At 39.4% G+C, this 24,017-nt stretch overlaps 1 protein-coding gene across 5 annotated transcripts in view; it reads left to right on the top strand.

The window, feature by feature from the left end:
* The window catches only part of LOC120805303 (netrin receptor UNC5C-like), a 357,857-nt gene that overhangs the window by 273,722 nt on the left and 60,118 nt on the right, over positions 1 to 24,017 (top strand). For 4 of the 5 annotated variants that reach the window (XM_040155423.1, XM_040155422.1, XM_040155426.1 and 1 more), the window contains 2 exons: positions 4,496 to 4,639; positions 17,356 to 17,459. In XM_040155423.1, the coding sequence (XP_040011357.1) occupies positions 4,496 to 4,639; positions 17,356 to 17,459 (248 nt within the window). The remainder of the gene's footprint in view (positions 1 to 4,495; positions 4,640 to 17,355; positions 17,460 to 24,017) is intronic. The other variant, XM_040155424.1, reaches the window with a different exon arrangement.

The following is a 24,017-nucleotide window of genomic DNA, read 5'->3' as shown; positions in this document are numbered from 1 at the left end:
ACAGGTTGTCTGAACCATGCATTAACCATCGCATCCTCCTCACGATTAGTAAGAGGTACAATATTGGTGGGCATGTGCAGTACGACAAACAGCTATACAGTATAAACTCGCAGACATTAAAATTATTGTGTATCTTTACTCTGCAACCTGTCCCAATCTGTGTTTTTTGTGCATGTTTACTCCCAGTTACCATTTGTCAAATAAAAAAGTCCAGACCAGACAAAGCACATTCATGCACTGTTGAACATTCACTCCCCAGCTGACAAGTAAACTTTTTTGTACGTATTGACATTCTAGGAATAAAAGAAATATCTGGGGGTTGTGTGCAGTGCTGTGATTGATAGAAATGTTTGTGACAGCCTCCACTTGATACTTGTCTTCCATTTTTCATCTACTACTTTCCCCTCACTTCCCCTAGCTGACAGTAGTGGTTTTGTTGATGTGAAGTACTGTCAAGTAATAGAGACCCAAATACCATGCTTGTCTTCCCATAAAAGAATGATGTGAATGCTCTGAGCAATGTAGCTAAACAAAATAAGACACCAAGTGATTTGGGACTTTTTAAGCCTCATGTAATTCAGCCGCTTTCTGCCCAGCAACATTTGCCTTGTGAGCTTTGCGTTAGTAAACAATAGAAACTACTGGGGCTTTACCGGTTTCAACAGCACAATCCCAGATCCAGTGACATCTTTGTTTTTATCTTGTTTATGTCTATTCCCACTTTTTTTTAACATGTTTTCTGTAACGACCTGACACTGAAGGAAATCAAGGGAATCTGTCTTCATGCAGGATATAGATAGGTGTAAATTTGTGATCTTTTGCAGATCACAGGTGTCAAAACTTTGGCATACTTATCTTTCTGTTATTAATTTTCACATGTACTTTTAGTTCCCAGCCGACACACAGATGAAACTGTAGCATGGCACATTATATTTAAATGTATGACAACCCTTCTAGCATCAAATTACAGTCATTCTCATATAAATGCAGGGAAATGCATGAAAAGCTGTCAACTCAAGAGATAAATAATGGTATATCTCCACAAAGGCAGATAAGTTTATGTTGCATGAATAACTTCTAACATTTAGTGTGTATATTACGTGTATGTATATATATATTTATATATATACATATATGTATATTTATGTGTACGTATATGTATATGTGTGTATATGTATATGTATATATACATAAGATTCATTATATGTAAAAAAGTACTGAACTGATTTGTTACTTGGTGGATGGACGGGGCATGACCCAGGAAGAACCCATTAAATTTTGGTCTGGATCCAGTTAAAGAGGCGGATCCAGGATGTTTTTTTCAACACTTTTCTTAACACTGTGAGATAGGGCATTTTTAAACATTTTCCTCAGTATTTGGCCTTGCCAGAGGTATGCACTCTACTTAGTTCAAGTCTAGTTATTATACTTATTATTTCAGTTTCCCCTTTAGTTAGACTATGATTCAACTATTTTGGATACATGGAATCATCACCAATAGAAATTATGTTCCATTAAATCTCCACACAATGCTTTCACAGTGATACTGATACTGAATCATGTTACTGATTCTGCTCTTGATTCATCTGAAAACTCCTTTTTATCTTTCCATTTTGACGTTCCGTCCAAACTAAGCAGGTAGTGTCACATCGGTGTATCTTTTTAGCTCTAACGTGGCTCTCCCCAGTTCTCTTTGTTTTTCTCTGTATATTTTCTTTTCTTGTTTTTTTTTTCCTTCTTTCTGTCTGTTTTCTCATAGCTGTGCATCTGATCCAGGTATTGGCATTGGCCTGTGGCAATCCTCCAGGTTTCTCTTCAAAGTATTTTATACTTGCTTTATTCACCTTGACAAAAATTGTGTCACCTCACCAATGAAAACAGTTTGGAAGCAACTAAACAGTTTTATGGTCATATGTATAGGGATGAACTGCACTGTATTCCTCATTACCTGCTTGCATAATTGTTTTTTATAAATGAGAGAATTTAGTTGAAATTGTGGCACAAATGACTGTGTGATCATAGCTCAGATAGTTTAGACTATATTTACCAATGTGTACTACTCAAGTACACAAAGTTACTGTAAAACTTATCTGGCAATGCTTTCTTCAGTTATCTGCTTGGAGAAAGCAACCCCTTACGCAATGCAGTTCAACTGCAGTTTTTCAGTGCGAATACCTGAGGTGCAGCCACTGTCCCACATGCTTCATTGTTGTTCTCTAAGTGATAAATAGTGCAGAGCAGGTGAGAATGCAGGCTAATATCTGACTACTTTTGACTGTTCTCTGGAAAGAGCTTGCATAGACTCCTTTTTTTCTTTCTTGCCTTCCGGTTTCTTATTTGTTGCTTTATCATTAATTATTTATATGGAAAAAAATTACATTTCATTCTGTGTGTTAATTAATTCAATGCTTTCTGCAAATTCTTAGCTTTGCTGCATACATGTCTCTGTTTATTCCAACGGAAAGTATATAGTGTAGCCATTGGCTAAAACTGGAACTGCTTCACTTATATTTTACTGCTGATAGTTTTTGATCTTTGGCTTAATAAGCCACGTAGGCAGTGGTGCAAAAGCTTTAAATGTGCGTATATTTTCATCATTTGTCTTAGGCACAGGCTTGCTCCCTACCTCTTACTGTGTCCTCAAATCTAATGGTCCCATTCATGTACCGTCCCATATGCTTTCTTTGCATTTGTTTGAGTCCATTTGCCATAACTAGCTATCTGCCTCATTTGAACCACTCACTTTAATTGCCTTACTTTCCTCATTACTTCAGCAGTAGCACACTCACTGGTCTCCACCTCCTCCCTATCCCTTTTGCCCTTTTTGTCCTCACATGGAGTTTTTTGCTCAGTGCAACTGCCTGCCTACTAGTTGTCTCAGCTTTAGTCCTGGGTTGTTTGCTGGCTTTAATTTCCTCTTTAGCTGCCATTTTCTGAGCTTCTACCTCTCTTGCTGTGTCCCTTGCGCTTTCATTTAAGCTGTGAAACTATAATGGTCTCCCTTGTTTGCTTGTTTGTTTGAGCGCTGGTGTTCACACTGGTTTTTATACTGTCTTTGCTCTTTGCCCATATAGCTGTCTCCCCCTCACTGACTATTATCCCTTTTTGTGCCAGCAGTACCTTCCACAAGCTTTTTACTTTCTGCCTTACTTTCCTATTTGCCCTCTTTGACATCAGTGCTATTTGAATTGCCATATCATCTAAGTTACCATATCATCTAAGTTCCCTCCCTTAGTTTTTTCTAACTCAAAAGCCATGCCCCCCTATCTCCTAGCTAGCCTCAACAAAAGCTTTTGTTGTCTTTCTTACTCTTTGTCCTCAAAGGTTTCTCTTTAATTCTCTTGCCAGCCATTAATGGCCTTTATTCTGTCAAATTCCTGCCCGCTGGATTTCACTGTTTGCCTTCCTCTCTGTCCCCTTTCCCTCTATGCTGGCTTGCTTACAATAACTGTGTCTGAATTTCTTTAATGGTAAGAACTTACTGAGAGTCTTCCTAAGTAATAGGCCCAAGTCAGATTTGTGGAGCCCCATAGAGAATTTTTCTTGGGTCTTTGTAACGCTGCTGAAGCTGAAATAAACTGCCAAGATCTTTTCTCATAGCATTTTACCCGTCTACTCCCCAGTCCCCACTACTTTAACCTAAAACCCATTTTTATCTCCTTTTTTCCCCTTTCAGTTTCACATTTTATTGCCCTCTCCCACTTCTTATCCTGCCATCCCCGCTCTTCCTCTCACTGTGCCTATGTCATGTTGCTCTCCATTACTTCTACCAGTCTACTGTTTCTCTCATTTCTCTCTCCTCTTTTTTACTACTCTGTGAGCTCTCTCCTTCTACTTCTTTTTGTACATTGTTCCTTTCCTTTGTCACACGTTTCCATAAAAATCTTAATGTCTCTTCTTTCCTGCTTGTACACATGTGCTCTTCTTGCCCCTCTCTGTGTCGGCCATATTTTCATCCTGTGTTTATCCTTTGCTCCTCATTTCCTATTTTCCTCTGCAGTCCTCCTCCATCTGTGCACCCTTGCAGACCTATCAGTAGGGCGCAGCAGGGTGCATTTAAACCTCACACTTATTCTTCACATGGAGCAGCTTTCGACACACCAGAGAAAAGAGGGAATTGGAGAGCAGAGGGAGATAAGTGGTAGAAATGCAAAGGAACAATCTCTCAAAGTTTACATTAAATCAGGAGTGAAGCTACTCAGTAGAATGACCTGGGTTTGTAAACAGCAGCAGATATTGTATGATTATCCCCTGCCTCTATTTATTTGCTAAGATATTTACTGTGCACCGCTTTGACTTTTGCTTCTTAAGCTAACATAAAAGCCATATCACAAGAGCAGAAGCTTAAATAGACTTTAGCTGTTACTTTATTAGTTGCTCACTAAGAAAAATGCACTTTGTGACTCGCTTACAATTTTCAGGAGCTTTTCTGGTTTGAATTCAAATCTCAACTGATATTGTAAATGATGCAATAGTGCTCTCCTTTCTTCTGCAGGTCTGGTGGTAAGAGAAGCCAGTATAGAGATAACACGGCAGCAAGTCGAAGAGCTGTTTGGTCCTGAAGATTACTGGTGTCAGTGTGTGGCTTGGAGCTCTGCTGGAACAACCAAAAGTCGCAAGGCACATGTCCGCATTGCATGTGAGTACACTTCTGCAAGCACCCATACTGTATAAGTAGTAAAGGTTAGAAGACAGTGTTTACACGTGAGTATGCATACTGTGTAAGAGTATGGGTGAGTGCTGGGTGGGTGCTTAACACTTGTACATGAAGACAGGCAACTTCATAAATAAATGCAATTCAGTCTTTTTGTTTCCCAAATGAAACACACACACACACACACAGTCATACATGCACAGTTATCTCCTCTACTCTGCTGGCTCCAGTCTCATGAAAGGAGCCTTGTGTGAAAGACAACAGACATTAGAGGAAGGGGATGGCTGACAGAGAAAAACAATGAAGAGCTTATAAACTGCTAGTAGAGGCATCATCAATGGTATTTGGTGTGTGAATTATTAAAACACTCAGTCATAGGAACATGAGTACAGAGTATACATTTAATCAGCTGTACACTGTAATGCTTTGATATACACCCATACATATGTACACACATACTCCACACATTGACATTGACAGTGTGCTAAAAAATAAAATCCAATCCTAAATCAAGAGTAGTTTTCAGGAAAAAAAAAAAATCATTATATCATACTTAATAAGATATGTTATGTTTTGCCATTAGATACATTTTTTTTAAGTGCAAGAGTTCTTATTTTCCAAATGGCTGGTGAAAGTTGTGACCCCTTATGATTTTCAATCCTGTTTGATTTGGCAACATCCATTGTTTCTTGTGTTAACATCAGTCTAATTCTGCAGCAAACACTTCTTTAACAGACACTTTGTCAGAAATATAACTGAAGAGATCCTGGTGTATCTTTTTACGACGCAGCTAATCAGACTCGCTTTGTTTTAATAAAGAAGTCAGTCAATAATCAGCCTTTTCCCGTTATACCGTGTTCAACTCTGATCTGATTTCATTCTTGACATGGCGCAAGTAGTTTTCCACACAACAGCAGGACACAGTAAAACGAGTTGGTTACCTCACAGAGAAGATTGAGGTGTGCAGCCTGTCACCTGCAATTCCTCATCTAACAGCTCACTGTGGCTGCTCCTTCTTGTTATATTACTCCCTGCAAACATTAAAACTGATCCGCTGACAAAAAAAGCTGAACATTACAGTCACTGTTGGTGCTAACTTCTAACAAATACATTGTGCTTCCTGTGACAGCTTCACAATAAAAGCCACCTTGCGTTTAACCTGCTGAATGCTTTTAATGTGAACCGACAGCAGTATGAAATATTTGGTTTGCATTAGCCATAACTTTATAGACCTCTGAAACAGTATAGGGAGAGTGAACAATGAGGCTGATATAAATGAGATACAATTACAAACAGCAACACTTAATTACACACATAATTTCCTGTGAATTCCTTGTACGTAGGTAAGCAACTTGAATCTTGTGCGAGAATGGTGGACTAAAAATGAAAACAACTACATAGAGAAGTAATTACAGAACTTATTGAATAAGTATTGCTGAAAAATAAAGATCATGAACAGTATCAAAAGATAGGTTTTATTAAATGAAAATTAAGGATTAAAACTTTGACTTTCTGTTTGGCTTTCTTTTGATGTGTGATGGCACACTACTGTAACAAGGTATAAATTTTAACCAGAAACACTTAAGACTCACATGAAAAAAAATTGTAGTTGGGCAGAACCTTCAAAATTGTTTTAGTCTGAATGATACATGGTGGGGAATTTTTCTGAGCAGAGACTTAGCTCTATAACTTTAGTCTACCATCAGTAGCTTCCTGTTATGGTCTGGTGAACAATTTAATAAGACAACTGGGAGTCTGACTATAAGGTCACCAAAAGAACACAGGCCAGACTAAACCCAACTAGACTCAGTATCACTCTAGCAGTGATCACATGGGGAAATCATTTTAGAATTTTTAGACCCCAGCAACAGTCCAGAGGGAAGAAAAGGTTGGATCCTGTTGTGAATAACGTTCACTTGACAGCTCAGCAGCAAATGTGTGGCAGGGGAGTCGAGATGTTTGATAGAAATCACCAAAAAAGTCTTGTTCGTTCTTTCAACAAAAGCCTCATATAACAGAATGGATTGTTCCTTCAAAGCTTCTTTCACTGGCTTGAGAATTGAACCCACAACAGTAGTTTTCCAAGCGTCATTGCTCTGGTCAGTTCAGCTATATAAGACAACTGGGACTCATCTGAGTGCTCAGGTTATAGACAGGTCAAACAGAAAAGAAATACCAATAACAAACTCGACCCCACCTCTCCAGTTTACCTGGCTTATACTGACAGTGTGGCTCTGCTTGAGTGAACTCTTAAAAGGACAACTGAGCGCTTTGAGTCCATTCCACAGACACACACATCCAACTGCACACATCCTCATGTGTCGTACTTTAACAGACAACATCACTCTAACAGACACGCATCCTGGAAAAGTTGTTTTCCCAGGTTGGTCTTATTCATGCTGCAGAGGGAAATCCATTATGTTGACCCTTGTTTTTCACTTCAGGTTATTTTATTTGGCAGTAAATATGTCTTGCATTTCCACGTTTCCAGGTCATGGTTGTGTAGTTTATTTAGTTACCTACAGACTTACACACATGCATTTGTTTAATTAATTTATCATAGTAGGCTTACACAATATATATGTTATTCTAAATCAAGATGTAAATTTAACCTGTAATAGATAGATTTAAATATAATAAATATACACTAGTGCATTTGGAAAAAAAAAATAGCTGACTCAAAGCTATACAATATGCAATACAGCATATGATGAAAGCAGCGCGGCAGCACCACAGCAAAATATTTCTCTATTAATTTGGCCCTGTGAGCTTTAAAGACCATTTGAATTTAGAACAGAGCATCTCTACTCTCTGCGTTGCTTTGCTATGTGAGGATGTTTTTCTGTCTGTCAGCAGAGAGAGAGAGTAACACAGTCAGAAACATCATTCTAAGCTCCGCTAATAACATTCTCCAGTGGAATGGGACCTCCTTGGGGTGCAATGAGAGCTGGGCAATGTGATGTTTTCGGGCTGGTGCATGCTGAGAGACAGATGTAGGCAAGTGTACGTCTTGAGATTCTCAGACGTACACTTGCATGCGAATGTAGACGCCAGTAGCATAGAAATGCACACAAAGCACTGAATGTACCTTTTCAACATGGCAGGTGACATATGAAGGCATGTATATAGATGCATATTTTATGTGTGACTTTGTGTAAGAGAGGGGTAATGTGTGTATCCGCATCACTCTATAACTTACATTATCCCACTGGTATCATCATGTAATACCAGCTTTTAGCAGGTATTGCCACATCAGTTACAGTGAGCTCAAGCTTACCACACCTCAGCTTTCACTTTACTTTAAATTTTCCTGTTTTAGCTATTTATTTCTTCTACCTCTGCTTTATTTGTTTCTTTGTCTCCTTCAGTTGCCTCAATCGGATTCATTAATGTAGAATTTGAACTGTAAAGAGTACTAGAATGCACCACAAACCCTGTACTTCCGCTACCACTGCTTAGAATAACTTGTGGGTGAAATTAATTTGCATCATAATTCTTTGTCCGGTCTTATTTTCATATTTTGGACTGTGCAAGTGTTATTATATGTGTTCCACATACACAGTATTTAGTATTTCACACACGTAAGACTTCTGGAGGTTAGGTAGAAGGATGATGATGGAGGATGCCTCTAAGAAGGCCTGAAGGGCCAGTAGATATCAGGGAGGAGAAAGATGATAGAAATTCGGCCCCTCTTTTACTTAACTATCTCTCTCACTTAAGATCTCTCTCATTTTTCTTTATTCTGTATAGTGTGTATTTTCCTTCTGACTTTTATTCTGTCCCTCCGTCCTTCACATTCTCTCTTTCTGTTATAACAGTGATTTTTCCCTTAACCAGTTCTGATTACACTCAGCCCCCTCTTGCGATAACCTTTTACTTCAAATCGACCCAACCTCCTGACCTACCCTGCTTTCGGCTCCTATTTGGATCTACTGTTGTGATTAAAATGCTTCCTGGCAGCTACAGCTTGCTGAGCAAAGTGTCTTTTATACTGCACTGTACAATGGCAATTCAGCATTCCCATCTCCCGCATACCCATATCCTCTTCCCACTCATATTCTTATTTCCCCTCCCATTGTATCCTCCTTTTTTATTTTTTTTTCTCACTTTGCTCACCATGTGCTTATTGTTTCATTCCGTCACTCGTGCTCTTTCCTCAGTCTCTCTCATTCTCCACCATCTTCAGGCTGTTTTAATAACTGTGGAATTAACACTTCAAGGCAGTAACTAAATAACAGTTTGTAGCTGGATAGTGGCAATCAGTGTCATGGCTTTAAAAGTGTCAAACACACAATCCGAGAGATTAATTTTTGGCGTGATTTGTGGACCTTTTTGGAGCAGGGCACTTTAGCGGACTTATGGGTGGTGCAGGCAGCTTAATTCAAGTTTATAAAGCAGGTGAGACAAACACAGAGACACATCCACACACTCAGTCATGCACAGCATTGCAGGCACCTACACAGGGGTGAGCGAAACACAGACACGTACATACATACAAATGTGCACGCAGTGTCAGTCATGCTCTTTGGCCCTGTAGCTATCAGGTCAAGTCTCTCTCCTTCAGCGGATTAGCAATATGTCAAGGTCATGCACACACGCACACACACTCGTACACGGATGCACACAGAAACACCCAGACACACACAAATTTCAGATGATGGCAATTTGTTCTGCCACCTTCCACTGAGACATGCGTGTGCATAGCAATCAGGAGTCCAGACACTCAGGGACACACCAACCCAGGCAGCTACTTGTGTCAATTGGAAAATGTCTGTTAGTCAATTTGTTTTGTTTTGTTTATAGTGCAGATGTCTCAGCTGCATGTATTTAGGTTTTCCTTAAATCATGGATGAATTACACCAAGGAAAACAAGGCTCAACAGTGATTTCTTGTGTTAGATTTTAAGCATTGATTAAAACCAAATTGTTCCACACTCATTTAGGCTTAAACCTGCATGTAGCTTACAACATTAGACCCAGTCATCTGTAATCCAGCAGCTGGAAACAACTGTAGTGGGTAAGCCAACCTTTCTGGTATGAAACTTGCTCACCAGCTCAGAAACCAAATTGCCACACAGTCCAAATGACATGTGACCTCTTTTGGCATGAAATAGCATCGTGCAGTAGTAGTCTTGTCACTGAATATGCAAATCAGTACAGATATGAACCAAAAAGACTGTGGTGTATATCCCTTGACACTCACCCTGACACTTATGAGAACACTTATGAGTGGAAATCCTTCAGTGTTTTTCTCTGGATGACATCATCAAGAGAGTCTTGGTTTCTGGCTTTGAGAGAGATGTCATGATAGTCACAAACACTGAATAAACATTTTTATAGTGAGAACCCATAGGGTGTGGGTGTTGGTTGTGGGTGGTTATGATGTTTCACCATTGCTGTAAGCCACTAAGCTTTTTCCCAGATGTCAAAGAATGCTTTAGTGTACCCACAGCGTAGATTGTAGTGACACAGAATTTAAGTCCATTTCTAAAGTCCAAGTGGGAGAAAAACAGCATATATGTATCAATTCATATTACTGTATATATTGTTTTGCACTGTTATATCATTATCATCATTGTCTTTAGGGAGAAATAAGGGAACCACTCTCAGGGAGGCAGAAAGGGATTGTCATGTCTCATTGATTTATGAGGCTGAGGTGTCTCCCGAAACCAAATGCAACGTATAAGTCAAAGGTTAAAACAAATCAGAAAGGCTTTTGCAAAAAGATATTGAATAAAATTGAAATAGAATCGAAATTTCGATTAGGCTAGCATGTGTTGCCAGGGTAGATGAAGGTCTGAATTTTATTTTATTAAGGAATTAATACCTCATCAGAGCTTAGATATTTGAGATATTGTGTCATGGTTGAAAGTGTAAATATCTTTTTAGACGAAAATATATTCCTTTAATGCTTTAGAGCCCTGTTGTTGCTCCCAAACATCTTTGTCAATTTATAAATTTGTTTTTCCAATTTTTGTATCAAAGTAACAAATACAATTCATTGACTAGCATGAAAAGCAACACTTGAAGTGAACAGTAATTAATTTACATGCCAAAATATGCCTCCTTTTGTTATTTACTTACTAGATACTATATAGTAGACAGGCCTTTGAGCCATTTTTTGTCCTTAGTGAGTCATTTCACAATACACGATCCAGGGGAAGCGCTGTCTTCCAGAGTGTCAGGGCTTTGTCAGAAAATCGAGTTATTTACTTGACTTTGGATGGAAGGACCACATCTGATGTCTAGAGCTGATCACAGGTTGTGAAGTGTTGAAATGACAGGGGAGAGAGTTCAGTGAAAGGACTGGTCTGAGTGGAAGCAGACTCCCTTAAGTCACTTAGAGAAAATCACCCGTATATAAACACAATGAACATGACTGTGACACTCGAGGTGGAATGAGTACCCGACCATACACTGCTGTAGCACTAACACTAAATACTCTTTGGCCTTTGGACATGCACCGTTGTCTTGTGCAGGGTTATCACTTCAAATATAATATAACCATATAAGAAAGATTGACAAATTCACACCATGTAATGACTTTTTTATCAAGAGACACAAGCTGAAAATAAAACAGTTTCACCTCATTATTATAATACACTTAGATGCTACAGGAGGAACTGCTTAATTGTTTACAGATTTTTATAATTTAATACAGTTTTATTTTAGTTACAAATCTATTTACATTTCCTTTTTTTCTTTCACTAAATATGACCTTACCCTCTTGTATGCTTTATCATGTACATCATTTAGTTTGTTTTCTAAGCCAGAGTTCTGATTGTTGTCATTGCGTAGGAAACTGGATGTCCAAATTACCCTCTCTAAGAGTAAAGGAGAGTACTTTTCTCGCTATTTTCTTCCCAAGCATCTCACCCTGCTCTTTATTGCTTGAGCAGCTTTACCAGGGGAATCCGTTATGATTCGGCATGGGTAGCATGCAGGCAGAGGCCCCCATTTTGGATAATTGCTCTGAAATGTGCTTATGTAGAGGTGCCTGAGGCAAAAAACTAACCACAAAGATGATAACAGTTTTACTTGAGCAGTGGAAGAAGTTTTAGACGGACGGGGAAGGAGGCGGAGAGAGACACAGAAGGCGGGAGACAATGAGGCAGAGAGAGAGAGAGAGAGAGAGAGAGAGGAGAGAGAGAAAGAGAATAAAAAGTGTTTATGCAAGAAGAGGTCATGCTTACACTGCTTTAGTGTATATATAAGGGAGCTCACTCTGAAGAACACTTAACACAGTTACCCTCTATAATTTTCAACCCTGTTGTAATTACAAAAAGTTGTTCAGTGAATTGTTCTTTGCTTTCGTTACATTTATGAAGCTGGATAGTGTATCTGCAGTTTGGAAGTGAAGATGGGTCAGTGAATTGATATGACACAGCTGTCCCTCCTCTCCCATTCTCATATTTCCCTTGGGCACATATTTGCACAGATGCACAAACACACACACCTTCCATTGAAGTGAATTCATGGTCCCCTGGTTGTCGTGAACACAATGTCACATTCCCTCTTTTTCTTTAAAAACCACCCGCACGCTGTCACACACATAGCACTCTTGCTACCAAACTGCCAAAATCTTGTCTGTCATAGCTCCCCAGCTTAGCACTCTGTGTGAATATATGTGTTTCTGTGTGTGTGTGTGTGTGTGTGTGTGTGTGTGTGTGTGTGTGTGTGTTGTCTGTTCATCCCCCCTGAGCAGTTTGCTTTAATCTCCTTTAATTTCATTCTCAATCTTCATGGAAATCAACTCTCACAGCCAACTCCTCATTTCACCATCTCCCTTACTAATTAAGACCAGGAAATTGTTCCTGGAATTGGCTGGCATGAGAAAAGTGTGTCTCATCCCTCAGTCGCTTCGTCATTCTCTCCTTGCGTCTGTAGTTGTTTTTTTGTTTTTTTTGTTTTTTTCATTTGTGGTTATGTGTGTGTTTTTCTGTCCCACTGTGAGTATCTTTTGAGGTCACAGTCTACATTTCTGTATCATTTCTGTTGTGGTTTTTCTGTCTCCGTGTGTATGTGGTTGCGTTGTGCCTGCTTGTTTATCTATATTTCCGGACTGTATTTTCCTCTCTGTGACAGTATCTCTCTGTCTCTATCATTCTCTCTTTGTCTCTCAGTATTTGTCCATGTACATGTGTCTCTGTACGTTGTGTGGGTAGCCATGTGGTGGATTTAGGGCTAAAGCTGTGGGTGATTACTCCCATAATGAACCATCATGCTCTGTTCAGGCTGTCATTCCCCACAGGGATTGACTGTATTATGAGGTTATCATTCAGCCTCAGCAATACTTTGTGTCCTCACATAACTCTCTTAACCAATATAGCTGTACTCGGAATCTGACAATGAGTAGATTTATATTGCATGAAATTAAACCTCGTTTTTTAGGTGCGAAGTTGTTCTGGAGAATTTTGGGAATCTTAAAAAGTGGTGTATCGCTAGAAAGCAGACAGCATGATCATTTCGTAATCCTTGTTGACACATATGGATTCAACATGGCAGGCTTTCTCTTACCTGTCATGAGTCAGTAGCTCATCTCCTACCTGCAGTGTATACAACAAACTGTGTCAATACAAGATTTAATAAGTATTTATCAGTTGAAGGAAATTATGAAAACAAACTCTGCACACTTGTTTGGGATTTGTTTGACTGGACTGCAACAGCAGTGCCAGCCCTATGAATATGGACGTCTGTCAATGACTGAATGCTGATGTTACACCTTTGGTTGGCCGGCCGACTGTTGGAATTTCCCAATTTTCTCTTTCAAAATGAATTGGCGCCAACAGTTTCTATTACACCATCAGGGTGCCATTTAAAGGCAGTGTTGTAAACTTAGTGCCTTTGTTGCAAGATGTACCGTCTTTTCAGAACCTTTTAGCAACTTTTTTCAAAATAGCACCTAGTGCCAAATCTAGCGACTTTTTGGACAAACCTTTGCTACTTTCTCTAAAAGAGAGTCACCTGTATTGTCCTTGGAGCACGAGGTCCAGCTTTCCCTCCACAGGCACACCTCTCCATGTGTCTCATTCAATTGACCGTACCGCACCTGCATAGACATGCATGAGATCCTAACTTTCCCTTTGAGTGATCATTTTACAAGTAAATATAGCTGAAATCACAGCACAGCTGTTGTTGGAATTGGCTGGGAAGAGACTGCTGCTTAACATATTTGTTCTGTTGTCTGACAACAGAAACAGAATAACATGTAAATGAGAACAGCTTTATTGGGAATTTGGCTGTATTAAATTACTTTATATGTGAGCACAGACAGTAGAAGGGAAATAAAAAACAGATAAAGGGCTGAAACCTCCTGACACTATACAGAATTCAAGTACAACGCAATGATGTCATTAATATGCTAATTAGCATATTATGTCATCTAGCAACATTTAAAGACTTTTCGAGCAGGCTTTTGTTACTTTCCATTGAAAGTAGTTGTTTACAGCGGTTTTCGAAACAGTTTTCAACTACGTTTTGACCTAGTTTTATTTATATTAAATACTACAAGCATAATTCCGTAACACGTTTTCCATCCAAAGCCATCAGTGTGCCACATCCACCAGCTGTCATCAAGTCACTCACTGAAATGCATGTCAGACTGATCACCAATGCATTGATTGTAGAGCCTGACAAACTTATGCACTATATATTTATCAGCCATAAATAAACAGTAACAGTATGATCTGTCTTACATTAAAAAGGCGTTTCTTCCTCATCAGTTTCTTTTTAAACTTATCCAAAACCTTATTGAAATCCAAAGCTCTCACCACTACATGCAAATAACTAATTATGCACTCTGATGTGAAAGGGAGGTTTTCTTCTTGGGACTCACAATTTCCCATTTGGTTTTCCAGCCCTTTAGTATGTATGTGTCAATGGGGGAGAATGATTCATGGTTACAAATTCAAACGATTTGAAGTTATGAAGTGAGCATATGTGCATTAGTTTTTAAAGGCTGGATTAAAACTTCTAATACTTTTGTAAGGTTGACGCTCTTCTCTTTCTTTTACAAAAAGTTTGGGATCTTGATAAAGGAGATGGAGTCAAAGCCAGATTGATGGCTGTTAGGTTTGATGGATTGCTGGATTTGAGGGAGAGAAGGCAGATAAATAGAGATGATACAAGGTGGACTCACTGACATGAGCTTGTGTTTAATGGTTTGATATTGAGTGTGGTGGACGTTAAAAAGACTTTAATAGGCAAAGACCAAGCAGGTGGTTTTGGTATTAAGAAAGAGTAAGGTGGCCTTGCTGCGTGCTGCCAACTTCTCACTCCTTTTCCTTCTCTTTCTTTCTGCCTCTCATCTTTCAACTCCCCACCTTTTGTCCCAAAATCTCCCCACCCCTTCTTCCCCTTCCCATTTTACCTCCCCTTCCTTTTCACTCCGCCACCCTCTATGTTTGTACGCCACTGTAAGGTGACTGTCCTGATGAAATACCCAGAGAGTGAGTCAGAGTCAACCGGTTTAGCATTAAATAACATTCTGTCTAGTGAGTGTCTTTGTCTGTGTGTGTCCACACACAAACACTCACTCACATTGTGCCTTCCTATGAAAGTTTTCTGTATGGTTTAAAAACCTAAAAGACATAGCTGCAGCCTTCCTCACAAACTAACAAAGTGACTCTCAGACTCTTCAAAAAGAAAAAGTGTTTGTTTTTTTTTCACCACCAGATAGATGTGTTACTGTATGCAATTGTCTATGTTGGCCAGTTTGTGTGATAGAAAGTGTCGGTGCACAGTTTTTTTAGTTTACTCTCATTACAGTAGCAGTTCTTGATTTAATCTTACAGACACTACTCTAAAAATCTGAAGCAGAATTGGAACTGGGGTTTTGCAGATCCTCTTAGGTATTATTAGTCCTAAAAGTTGGGAGAAATCAGATCATATCCTCGTCAGTTACACCAAGAAGATTGGATGAAAAAAATATTGTGCTTTTTTAGAAATCCATTTAGAAATCCATGACACCATCTGATTAGCACCAAAAACAAAATCATCTGATAACTCATGCAACACTACCACCCCTCTAAAGTTATAGTTAGTTTTATGGTCTTTTTTTTCTGTGGCAGGGTAATTATTTTAACATAACCTTAGCTGCCAATATAGCATGCAGTATACTGTAAGGCAGCAGAATAGGGGGGTTAAAAGAAAAGAAGCGAATAATGTTTTTAACTCTATCCAATAAAAGAAGTCATTCAAGCTAGAGAAGGACAAGGTTAAGTTAAAAGACAGAATGATATGGAAGATTAGTGTCAGAGGTAGAACTAGACGGGGAGATTGGCAGAAAGTTTATAAAATAGTGTAGTGAGAGAAACTCATCTAGAAGAAGATTCAAGTAAACAGCTCAGAGTCTTTGACCCTTTTGAAACTCTCTCAATAAAAACAATTCAGTCTTTTGCGTAGTGAAGAGTGGCAGTGAGAGAAACAAAGATCCAGAGAACATCCAGCATAAGGGTCAGTTAAACAAAACTGTCCTTCCCTCCATCCATTCATCCATCCACCCACAAGGTTTTTTGTATCTTCATGCAGATCATTTTACACCTTATCTCCATTCTCTTCTGTTTTGTCTTTCCATCTTCTGTTGTTCTTCTTTAAATGTCTGGCCGATTGTCTGTAAATCTGCTACTGTGAGCAATTTTTCCTCAAAATAAAAATAGCTGAGCCCTCTCTGAAACATTCAGTGAAAGAAATGGCAGTGCATTCCATGCTGCTTTGTAATGCTGTCATTTATCACAGCATGCAGACCATTAGTGTGAATCATTTATTGTCTTTGGCCTGCTTGAGATCCCCGAACTCTGGCTAGTGTATATGGAATGAAAGCAAGGTTAAATATTATGCATAGTGACTGAGAGGTAAGCATGCAACAAAAACCGCCTGTGTTTAGTGTGTGAAGCAGCTAAAGCACTTAATAGCTTGATCGTGTGTGTGTGTGTGTGTGTGTGTGTGTGTGTGTGTGTGTGTGTGTACCCCTGTGTGAGCATTAGTTCACTCTAAGAATATGCAGTTAAGGGTTTTTCCTTGTTGTGTACATTTATAAAGTGACAGGAGAGTGGGAGAAGTCAACATATGCATGGCTGACTTCAACCACAAACTCCATTATTACTATGTCATTGTTGCCTTGGAAATTAAGTAATAAGCCCGGTTTACAATGACATGGCACCATCTCCAAAATGGTCTCCCTAACTGCTGAATCACAGGATGTTTTGCAAAATGGCCACCCACACACTTCTGCTTTCGATTGAGACTCTCATTTGATATAATTATTGGTGTTGCTGTTGTGCGTCATTTTCCCATGAGATTAAATTTAGAGATTAGAAAACTTAATACCAGTATGAGCATGTGTAGTTTACCTCCTCAAATTCAAATGCTCACCACAGTTTGTAATGTGAGCTTTTCTCACTGGCTGCTGAAGTTTTCACTATCGCATCGTTAAAGCATCATTTATAAAATCTGTATGTTGTTACTACCAGGAATACTTTATCAACCGTATTTTGTAAAGACAGACATAGTTATTATACCACATAGTAACATAGTTCTTACACTAGACGTCAAAATACACTGAAAATCAAACAAGCAAATGCCTTTCCAAAATTGTGAAAAACTATCTAGATTGCTGAAGATGTCATATGCTCTCTGTTTCACATTATAACCTGTCCTTTAGTAGTCGCTAAGTTTCTTGTCTCTCTTCGTCTCTCTCCTCAGACCTGAAGAAGTCATTTGAACAGGAGCCCCTGGGAAAGGAAGTATCTCTGGAGCAGGAAGTGCTGTTACAGTGTCGCCCTCCAGAGGGCATACCAGCAGCTGAGGTATGTGTCGCATTATCGTCAGCCTCCACCTGAGGTGAATACAAAGTAACATGCAAGATAAAGAAAGAGGATTGCTAGAGCTGAACAAGGAAGTGAATGAGGAGACACGATGAATGAACAGAGGATGTAATAAAAATTAAAAAATTGAACTCATCAAGTGAAAATAACTTGAAAGTGCCACAGAAAAGTCAGTGATCGCAGACACTTTTTGAAATTGCCTGGAACTGTGAATGACAGACAGCAGAACAGAGTGGGTACATGCACTCTTTTACAATCTGCACTCAGTGGTTGAAGGCTGTGCTGATTAAATATGTATCCTGACAAGTTTTGTTAAATAGCTTCTTTTTTTTTTTACAAGTGTTATACCTAAAGCAAAAACTAATAAGACTTAATATCTCATGTCTAAAATAACTGTCAACGCGCATTCCAACAGGGATCATAAAGGCGTGTTTGTCTCATTTTGAAAAATTTTCTAATGTACTTTCAGAAGTAAAGGGCAATCTTTTCAGATTGCGCAACATCGCAATCACAGGGGGAAATCAGCCACAATCCCGTTTTGACTGACAGCTGCTTGAAAGCTGTGCTGTGGTGACACTGATCCAAAAGATCCAAAGTTTAAACTTAGACTTAAATGGCCCACAAGAGTTAGTTTGGGTTGCAGCAAAAGTTACACGAAGAAATCTGAGTGACTGTAGAGGTTTAGCTGATAGTCCTGTGTTATTTTACAGTACATTTCCATTGCTCAGTCTCTTACTGTAGCTGAGATTTGCAGAAAATAATGAGAATAATTAATGAAAATGGATTCCCTGCTTTCCTTCAAAAGGACTGAAAAATACTGCCTTGTTCCTTTTCATTAGCATACACATACATAGCACTGAAAACTGAACTAAAGTGAATACAGTTTCAGTTAAAGAGGATACACAAAAGGGTGATCACAAATGGTTAACTTGACTTTAGGGGAAAATTACACTTGCACATATGAGGTACCTATTATAGTGAGCACATCAGTCTTTCACCATTGAAGCAGTAACTTTACTGCCTTGCTCAAGGACACTTCCGGTCAGAGATTACCATCTACTCTAGTAATCTGAATAGGTGTGGATTTCAAGTATATACAGATGAATACAGGTGTGGTAAACGTATACATACTCACATTATCACTACACACCTTGATGTAAGGTAATATTGTATGCCTCAAGTACATTGTCAGAACATTGACATGTTATTCAGTCATCAAACATGTCACACAGAAAACATCCACTTTGGAATAGCCACACATGTCACTTCCACTCCCTGAGGGCTTTAACTACAGCGAAGAACGTCATTTACAATTCAGATTGTTCGTTACTTTGCTGGTTTTGTCTGGCTGCGTTCCCACCTGAATGGATAAAAAGACATAATTTCATTTAGTTGGTCACTGGGGAAGATCAGCACAGCACTTGGAGAGGGCTGCGCTACCGGATAAGGAGTCTCTGAATCAGGTTTCGCTCCTTGGGGTTTGATAGTCGTTTTCAATTGCGCCTAAGTACACAGCTCCCCTGAGAGAGTGGGGAGAGAAAAAGTGCAGGAGAGGCGGTGAGGGAGGCACTCAGACAGACCAGCATATAAGTGAAGTAGAGGGTGTGGGGGAGGCAGAGATGAAGGTGGGGCAGAAAGAGAATGAGATAGAAGGAGGAGTGGTAGGAAATAACAGAGTGATCTTTACCTGTTTTTTTGCTTTTACAAATTTCCTATTCTTTTTTTGAGGGAAATAAAGCAAATAAATCGGTTAAGTTGTGACATGGAGCCGCAGAAACTTTCAGACCACAAACATGGAGGCTCTTGGACTGCTCATTACTACTCTTGTCTGCTTTCTTACTGTGTTTTATTCTGACACCTGTTTGACCACAACACATTCATGCACAACGGCATACTCATAAACCACATGCGCACACACACAGACGCACTAACACACAGAGCTATTTTTCGAGTCTGTTCAATTTGCCACCTTTTCCATTCCTGTCTCCTGTCATAATGGGATCTCAGGGCAAATGGATTGGTCTGTCTCCCCTGTCTGCTGAAGCTGATTAGAGGGATTTAGGTTTAAAACCTGCTGATGACCTCAGGTTGTAACCCTGACTTTCTTTTTTTATCTCTTCTGACTTTCTATTTCTCATTGCTCTTATCATGCCCATTCTCTTTGTCATTCACATTCTCTATTTCCTCTTTCTTTTGCTTTTTCTTCCACACACACACGCACACACACACACACACACACACACAAAAACAGCTCATGTTGATTGGCAGCTCTCGTTGTTGCTGTCCTTTGACCTCTCTTAAAAACGTTCTAATATTAGCAGTTGCGGTTGCCGTGTCGACCAGTTGACGACTGTTGTAAAGTTGTCAGTGTGATAGGGTTGTTGCCCTGATATGTGATACCCACGTTGGCTGGCATCACGTGGCTATCAGCATGCCACACCAAAGCCTGGACTCTCTAAACACACACACCCAAACACACAGACAATTTACATTCACATTCACGCAGCATCTGTTTACATACACATGCCAACCTATCCACACAGATGTTTTTCCTTACATTTACACAGATACACGTCCAGATACAGCATACACACACACATACACAAATACACGCGCGTGCGCACACGCACACACACGCACACGCATACACACACACACACACGCACACGCATACACACACACGCACACGCATACTAAAGCATGGCAAGAGACACACTAAGGGACAGATTAGCTAGGGATCATTTTAACTGCTCTACAACTGTTAGCCTTGAGAGGCCGGGGTCAAACCAATCCGACATTGCTAAGAAAATGTGTACACGCCTACCAATGGATCATTATTTCAGTCTCCTCTGCCTAAATGTTTTCTTTCTCTCTTTTAATCTAAAGCTGCTGAGAGTCACAATGAGGCATTGTGAAATCCTGAAGAAACATCTAAATCTCTTTAGACTTGGTTAGAAAGCCTTTAAAATCTGATGGAAAGACTATTGCATTCAGCAAGGAGGGTTCAGTAGTTCATCAGGAAAAGGTTTATGGACACGGACAGTGAATTCAGAGAACTTGCAGCAAGTACAGCCCATAGTTCAGTTTCAATGAAAAGCATTCCTAGTTTGATTTAAGTCTAGCTTTTTTGTAAATTTTTTATATTAATGAAGTACTTTTCTGGCCCAAGGACGTCCACACCAGTCAGGATAATGGAATCACTTATCAAAGTTAAGAAACAGCTTTGTAAAATTTAGATCTGAGCAACAGTCCACTTGACTATTTTGCCTACAAAATGTGGTGAGCTGCATGTGACATAGTTAGACAGCAAGCATACTTTTTATCTTGAGTGACCCCAGAGGCCAGACAAAGCCAGTGGACTGCGCATAGCAGGTGGGGTTATGGGGTTATTTGTGTGTGTGAGTGTGTGTGCATGTGTGTTGTGTAACTGTGGGTGTCTGTTGAATATTTGTGTGTGTCCCTGTCTGCGTCTGTCTCTGTGCGTGAGTGATTACCCCAGCTGCAGTGAAATAAACACATCAGTGTGTGGTGACAGGCCCTCCACGTGTCTATCCCTAACACAAACACACACACACACACACACACACACACACACACATAAACACACACAAAGTCAGACAGTAACTGGATATGTGTCTGGAGCCTGGTCAAGTTCCTGTCACATTCTTAACCAATCAATCCGCACCCTAAATTAGTGCAAGTTATTCACTTGGATAATGGCTTATGATCAACCTATATATTATCTGTCTGAGTGTAGTCTCTCACTTCAGAGGATAAATTCTAAGTAAAGTCAGAGACCTACAGTTTTTACAGATTTAATATAATATTTTATATGCACATCACAATAAATTATATTAACATTTCATTCTTATGTGCAACGGGGTGTCATAGGGGGATTGTCCTTCAAATATGAGATTTGGATTCAAGCTGCAAGCTTCATATCAGCCAGAATTTGTCCTGTTTTAAGTGTCCTTGAACAAGACACACATCCAGCTGCCAGCTCGAAGGTTGCTGTTATGTAGCTGACCAGAGCCAGCAATCTAAAAGAGATGTTTAGCTTTAGGCAGCACATACACACCACCGTAACATCCATGATGTACAAACGCGTGTTTGTGTGAGTCCAGGAGTCGCAGTCTCACCTCTTTCTCTCACACACACATAAACACACAAACACACACACACACACACAAATCCACATACACACATATTTGGCCTCTAACTTCTCCTGCTGTGACCATGATGTCATTTTTTGTCAATGACTTTCTGTGTTAACCAATGTGGAATAAATCTGGACATGTGCATTTGTGTAATTACCCGTGTATGTATGTGTGTAATCCTGTGCGTTTTGTGTGTGTGTATGTGTGTGTGTATGGCTGTGTCTCCGTGTGTATGAATGGCTCTTTGTGATGCAAATCATTGCAGACTTTTCTGTCAGAAGGGATCAGTGGTGTGGTGTGGCCAAAACACTAACGACTAACTCACTCTCACACTCATAGAGTATACTGTACACAGACACACACACACACACACACACACACACACACGCACACAGTAAATTTCAGTCCCTGCAGTCACTATTGTTAATGTGTCATATAATGACGTTTACTAACAGAATCTATCTGGAGGTTATAAAATTGGTGCCAGTGGAGTGCCTTAAATGGACATTGAAGGTGACAGTGTGAATTAAACTGCCTGACAAATAAGACATCCTCTCTTTCTGTGTCCAGAGATAGTAGCAGATCTACTGAAATCCTTGAGCTATAAACTGGTTTTAGATCTCACTGGAGCTAATTGCTCCCCTGTGCCTCATAAACTTATATATTAAATGCTATAAGATAAACTATTTGCAAGTTCTGGATACGTCCGAAACGTGTGAAACAACGTGTTTAGCCAGATGATACTTCCAATTTTTGTATCAAAAGCTCTGTCAGATGATTTAAGGCTGAAAGATTTCAAGTTTATATGATTTATTTTTACTTTATCAAGTGAAATAAATATCTACAAAGCTCATAGACATTATGAATGGCATTTTTCAGACTTGTATATTTCTGAATAAGAAGAATTGAATGGCCATGTAGGGATAGAAAAGGTCTATAGATAGAATTTGTAATATCAAATAAAGCATGAGATCTTTCCTTAGCTTTACAAAATGTTGTGACCACAGTGCCAGAAGGATTAAAGTCATTTTCATCCTGGCCCTTCCTTAGAGAAACACACGTGAGTGTATAGCATGTGTACCTGTGTGATTATGTTTGTGTGTGTATCTGTATATGTGTGCGTGTTTCTGTGCACAAAAACAATTTATGTAATGCTGCTTCCCCAATAGATCCTTACCTTAATCCTCTTTGAGCTAGAATAGTAAGCCCCACGGCTCATCTCCCATCACATTTTACCTTTATCCTCAACCTCTGTCAGAAATCATCATCGTAATCCACAGATTAGTCGGAAATCTCTTTTTTATTCCTACTGCCTAGGTGAATTATTGAAATGTGTTAAGATTATTAAAACGCTGTTGCGATGGTCTATCACTGCAGTGTAATTTACAAAATGGGACAGATGAGGAAAGGCAGCTTTTGTGTTGTTTTGGTAGTAAATGTATTGTGGTTGCATATTGGTGATGTACAGAGGGATTATGATCATTATCTAATGATGTGTGTACATGGACACATGAATGGACACACACATAAACATACATACAGTATGCTTCATCTCCTGGAGTCCTTCGCTTCTTGTAATGGATAGCAGCAGAGTCTTTTATACCCACTTTGTATTTACAAAAAGTTAGTGTAACACTTCTATAGACACACAAGGAGAGGTAAATATACATATATATACACACACACACACACACACACACACACACACACACACACACACACACACACACACACACACAGACACATCCAGTGTAAGATGTGATTTCAGGAGCCTCTGGAGGCCGTTCATCCAGTGATAATCCATGTCAGTAAATTCAGGCATTAGTCAGATCCCACTCCAAAGGCAGGAGACTGTGCAAACCTGCATCAGAAATGTGAATTTTCCATTGCATATCCTCAGCAGCAGCTATCAGACTTCTCTCTCTCTCTGTCTCTCTCTGTCTCTCTTTCTGTGTGTGTGTGTGTGTGTGTGTGTGTGTGTGTGTCTGTCTGTCTGTCTGTCTGTCTGTCTGTCTGTCTGTCTGTCTGTCTGTCTGTCTGTCTGTCTGTCTGTCTGTCTGTCTGTCTGTCTGTCTGTCTGTCTGTCTGTCTGTGTGTATGTGAGAGAATGTGTCTTTATACATTCATAAAATCAGTGTATCTCTTGCTCATTTTCTCAGTTCAGTTCCATTCGGTTCCAGTCGCTGGTTCTGTCTAGACTGAGAGACTCAAATATACTTTGTTTGCAAAATATTTGCACAAAAAAAATCATTATTTCTTTCTTTCTTTATGCCTTTCTTCCTTTTTTCATATAATGCTGTTTTCAGAGTGCATGTATTGTTTGCAGATTATATCTGGAACTCTTTTGAAAAAGACACTAAATTCAAATGTTTATCTTTGCTTT

Source organism: Xiphias gladius, chromosome 19, assembly GCF_016859285.1.
Source record: "Xiphias gladius isolate SHS-SW01 ecotype Sanya breed wild chromosome 19, ASM1685928v1, whole genome shotgun sequence".
NCBI classification, from domain to species: domain Eukaryota; kingdom Metazoa; phylum Chordata; class Actinopteri; order Istiophoriformes; family Xiphiidae; genus Xiphias; species Xiphias gladius.
Note: the sequence above shows the minus strand (reverse complement) of the source record. Positions and strands in the feature narration are given on the sequence as shown.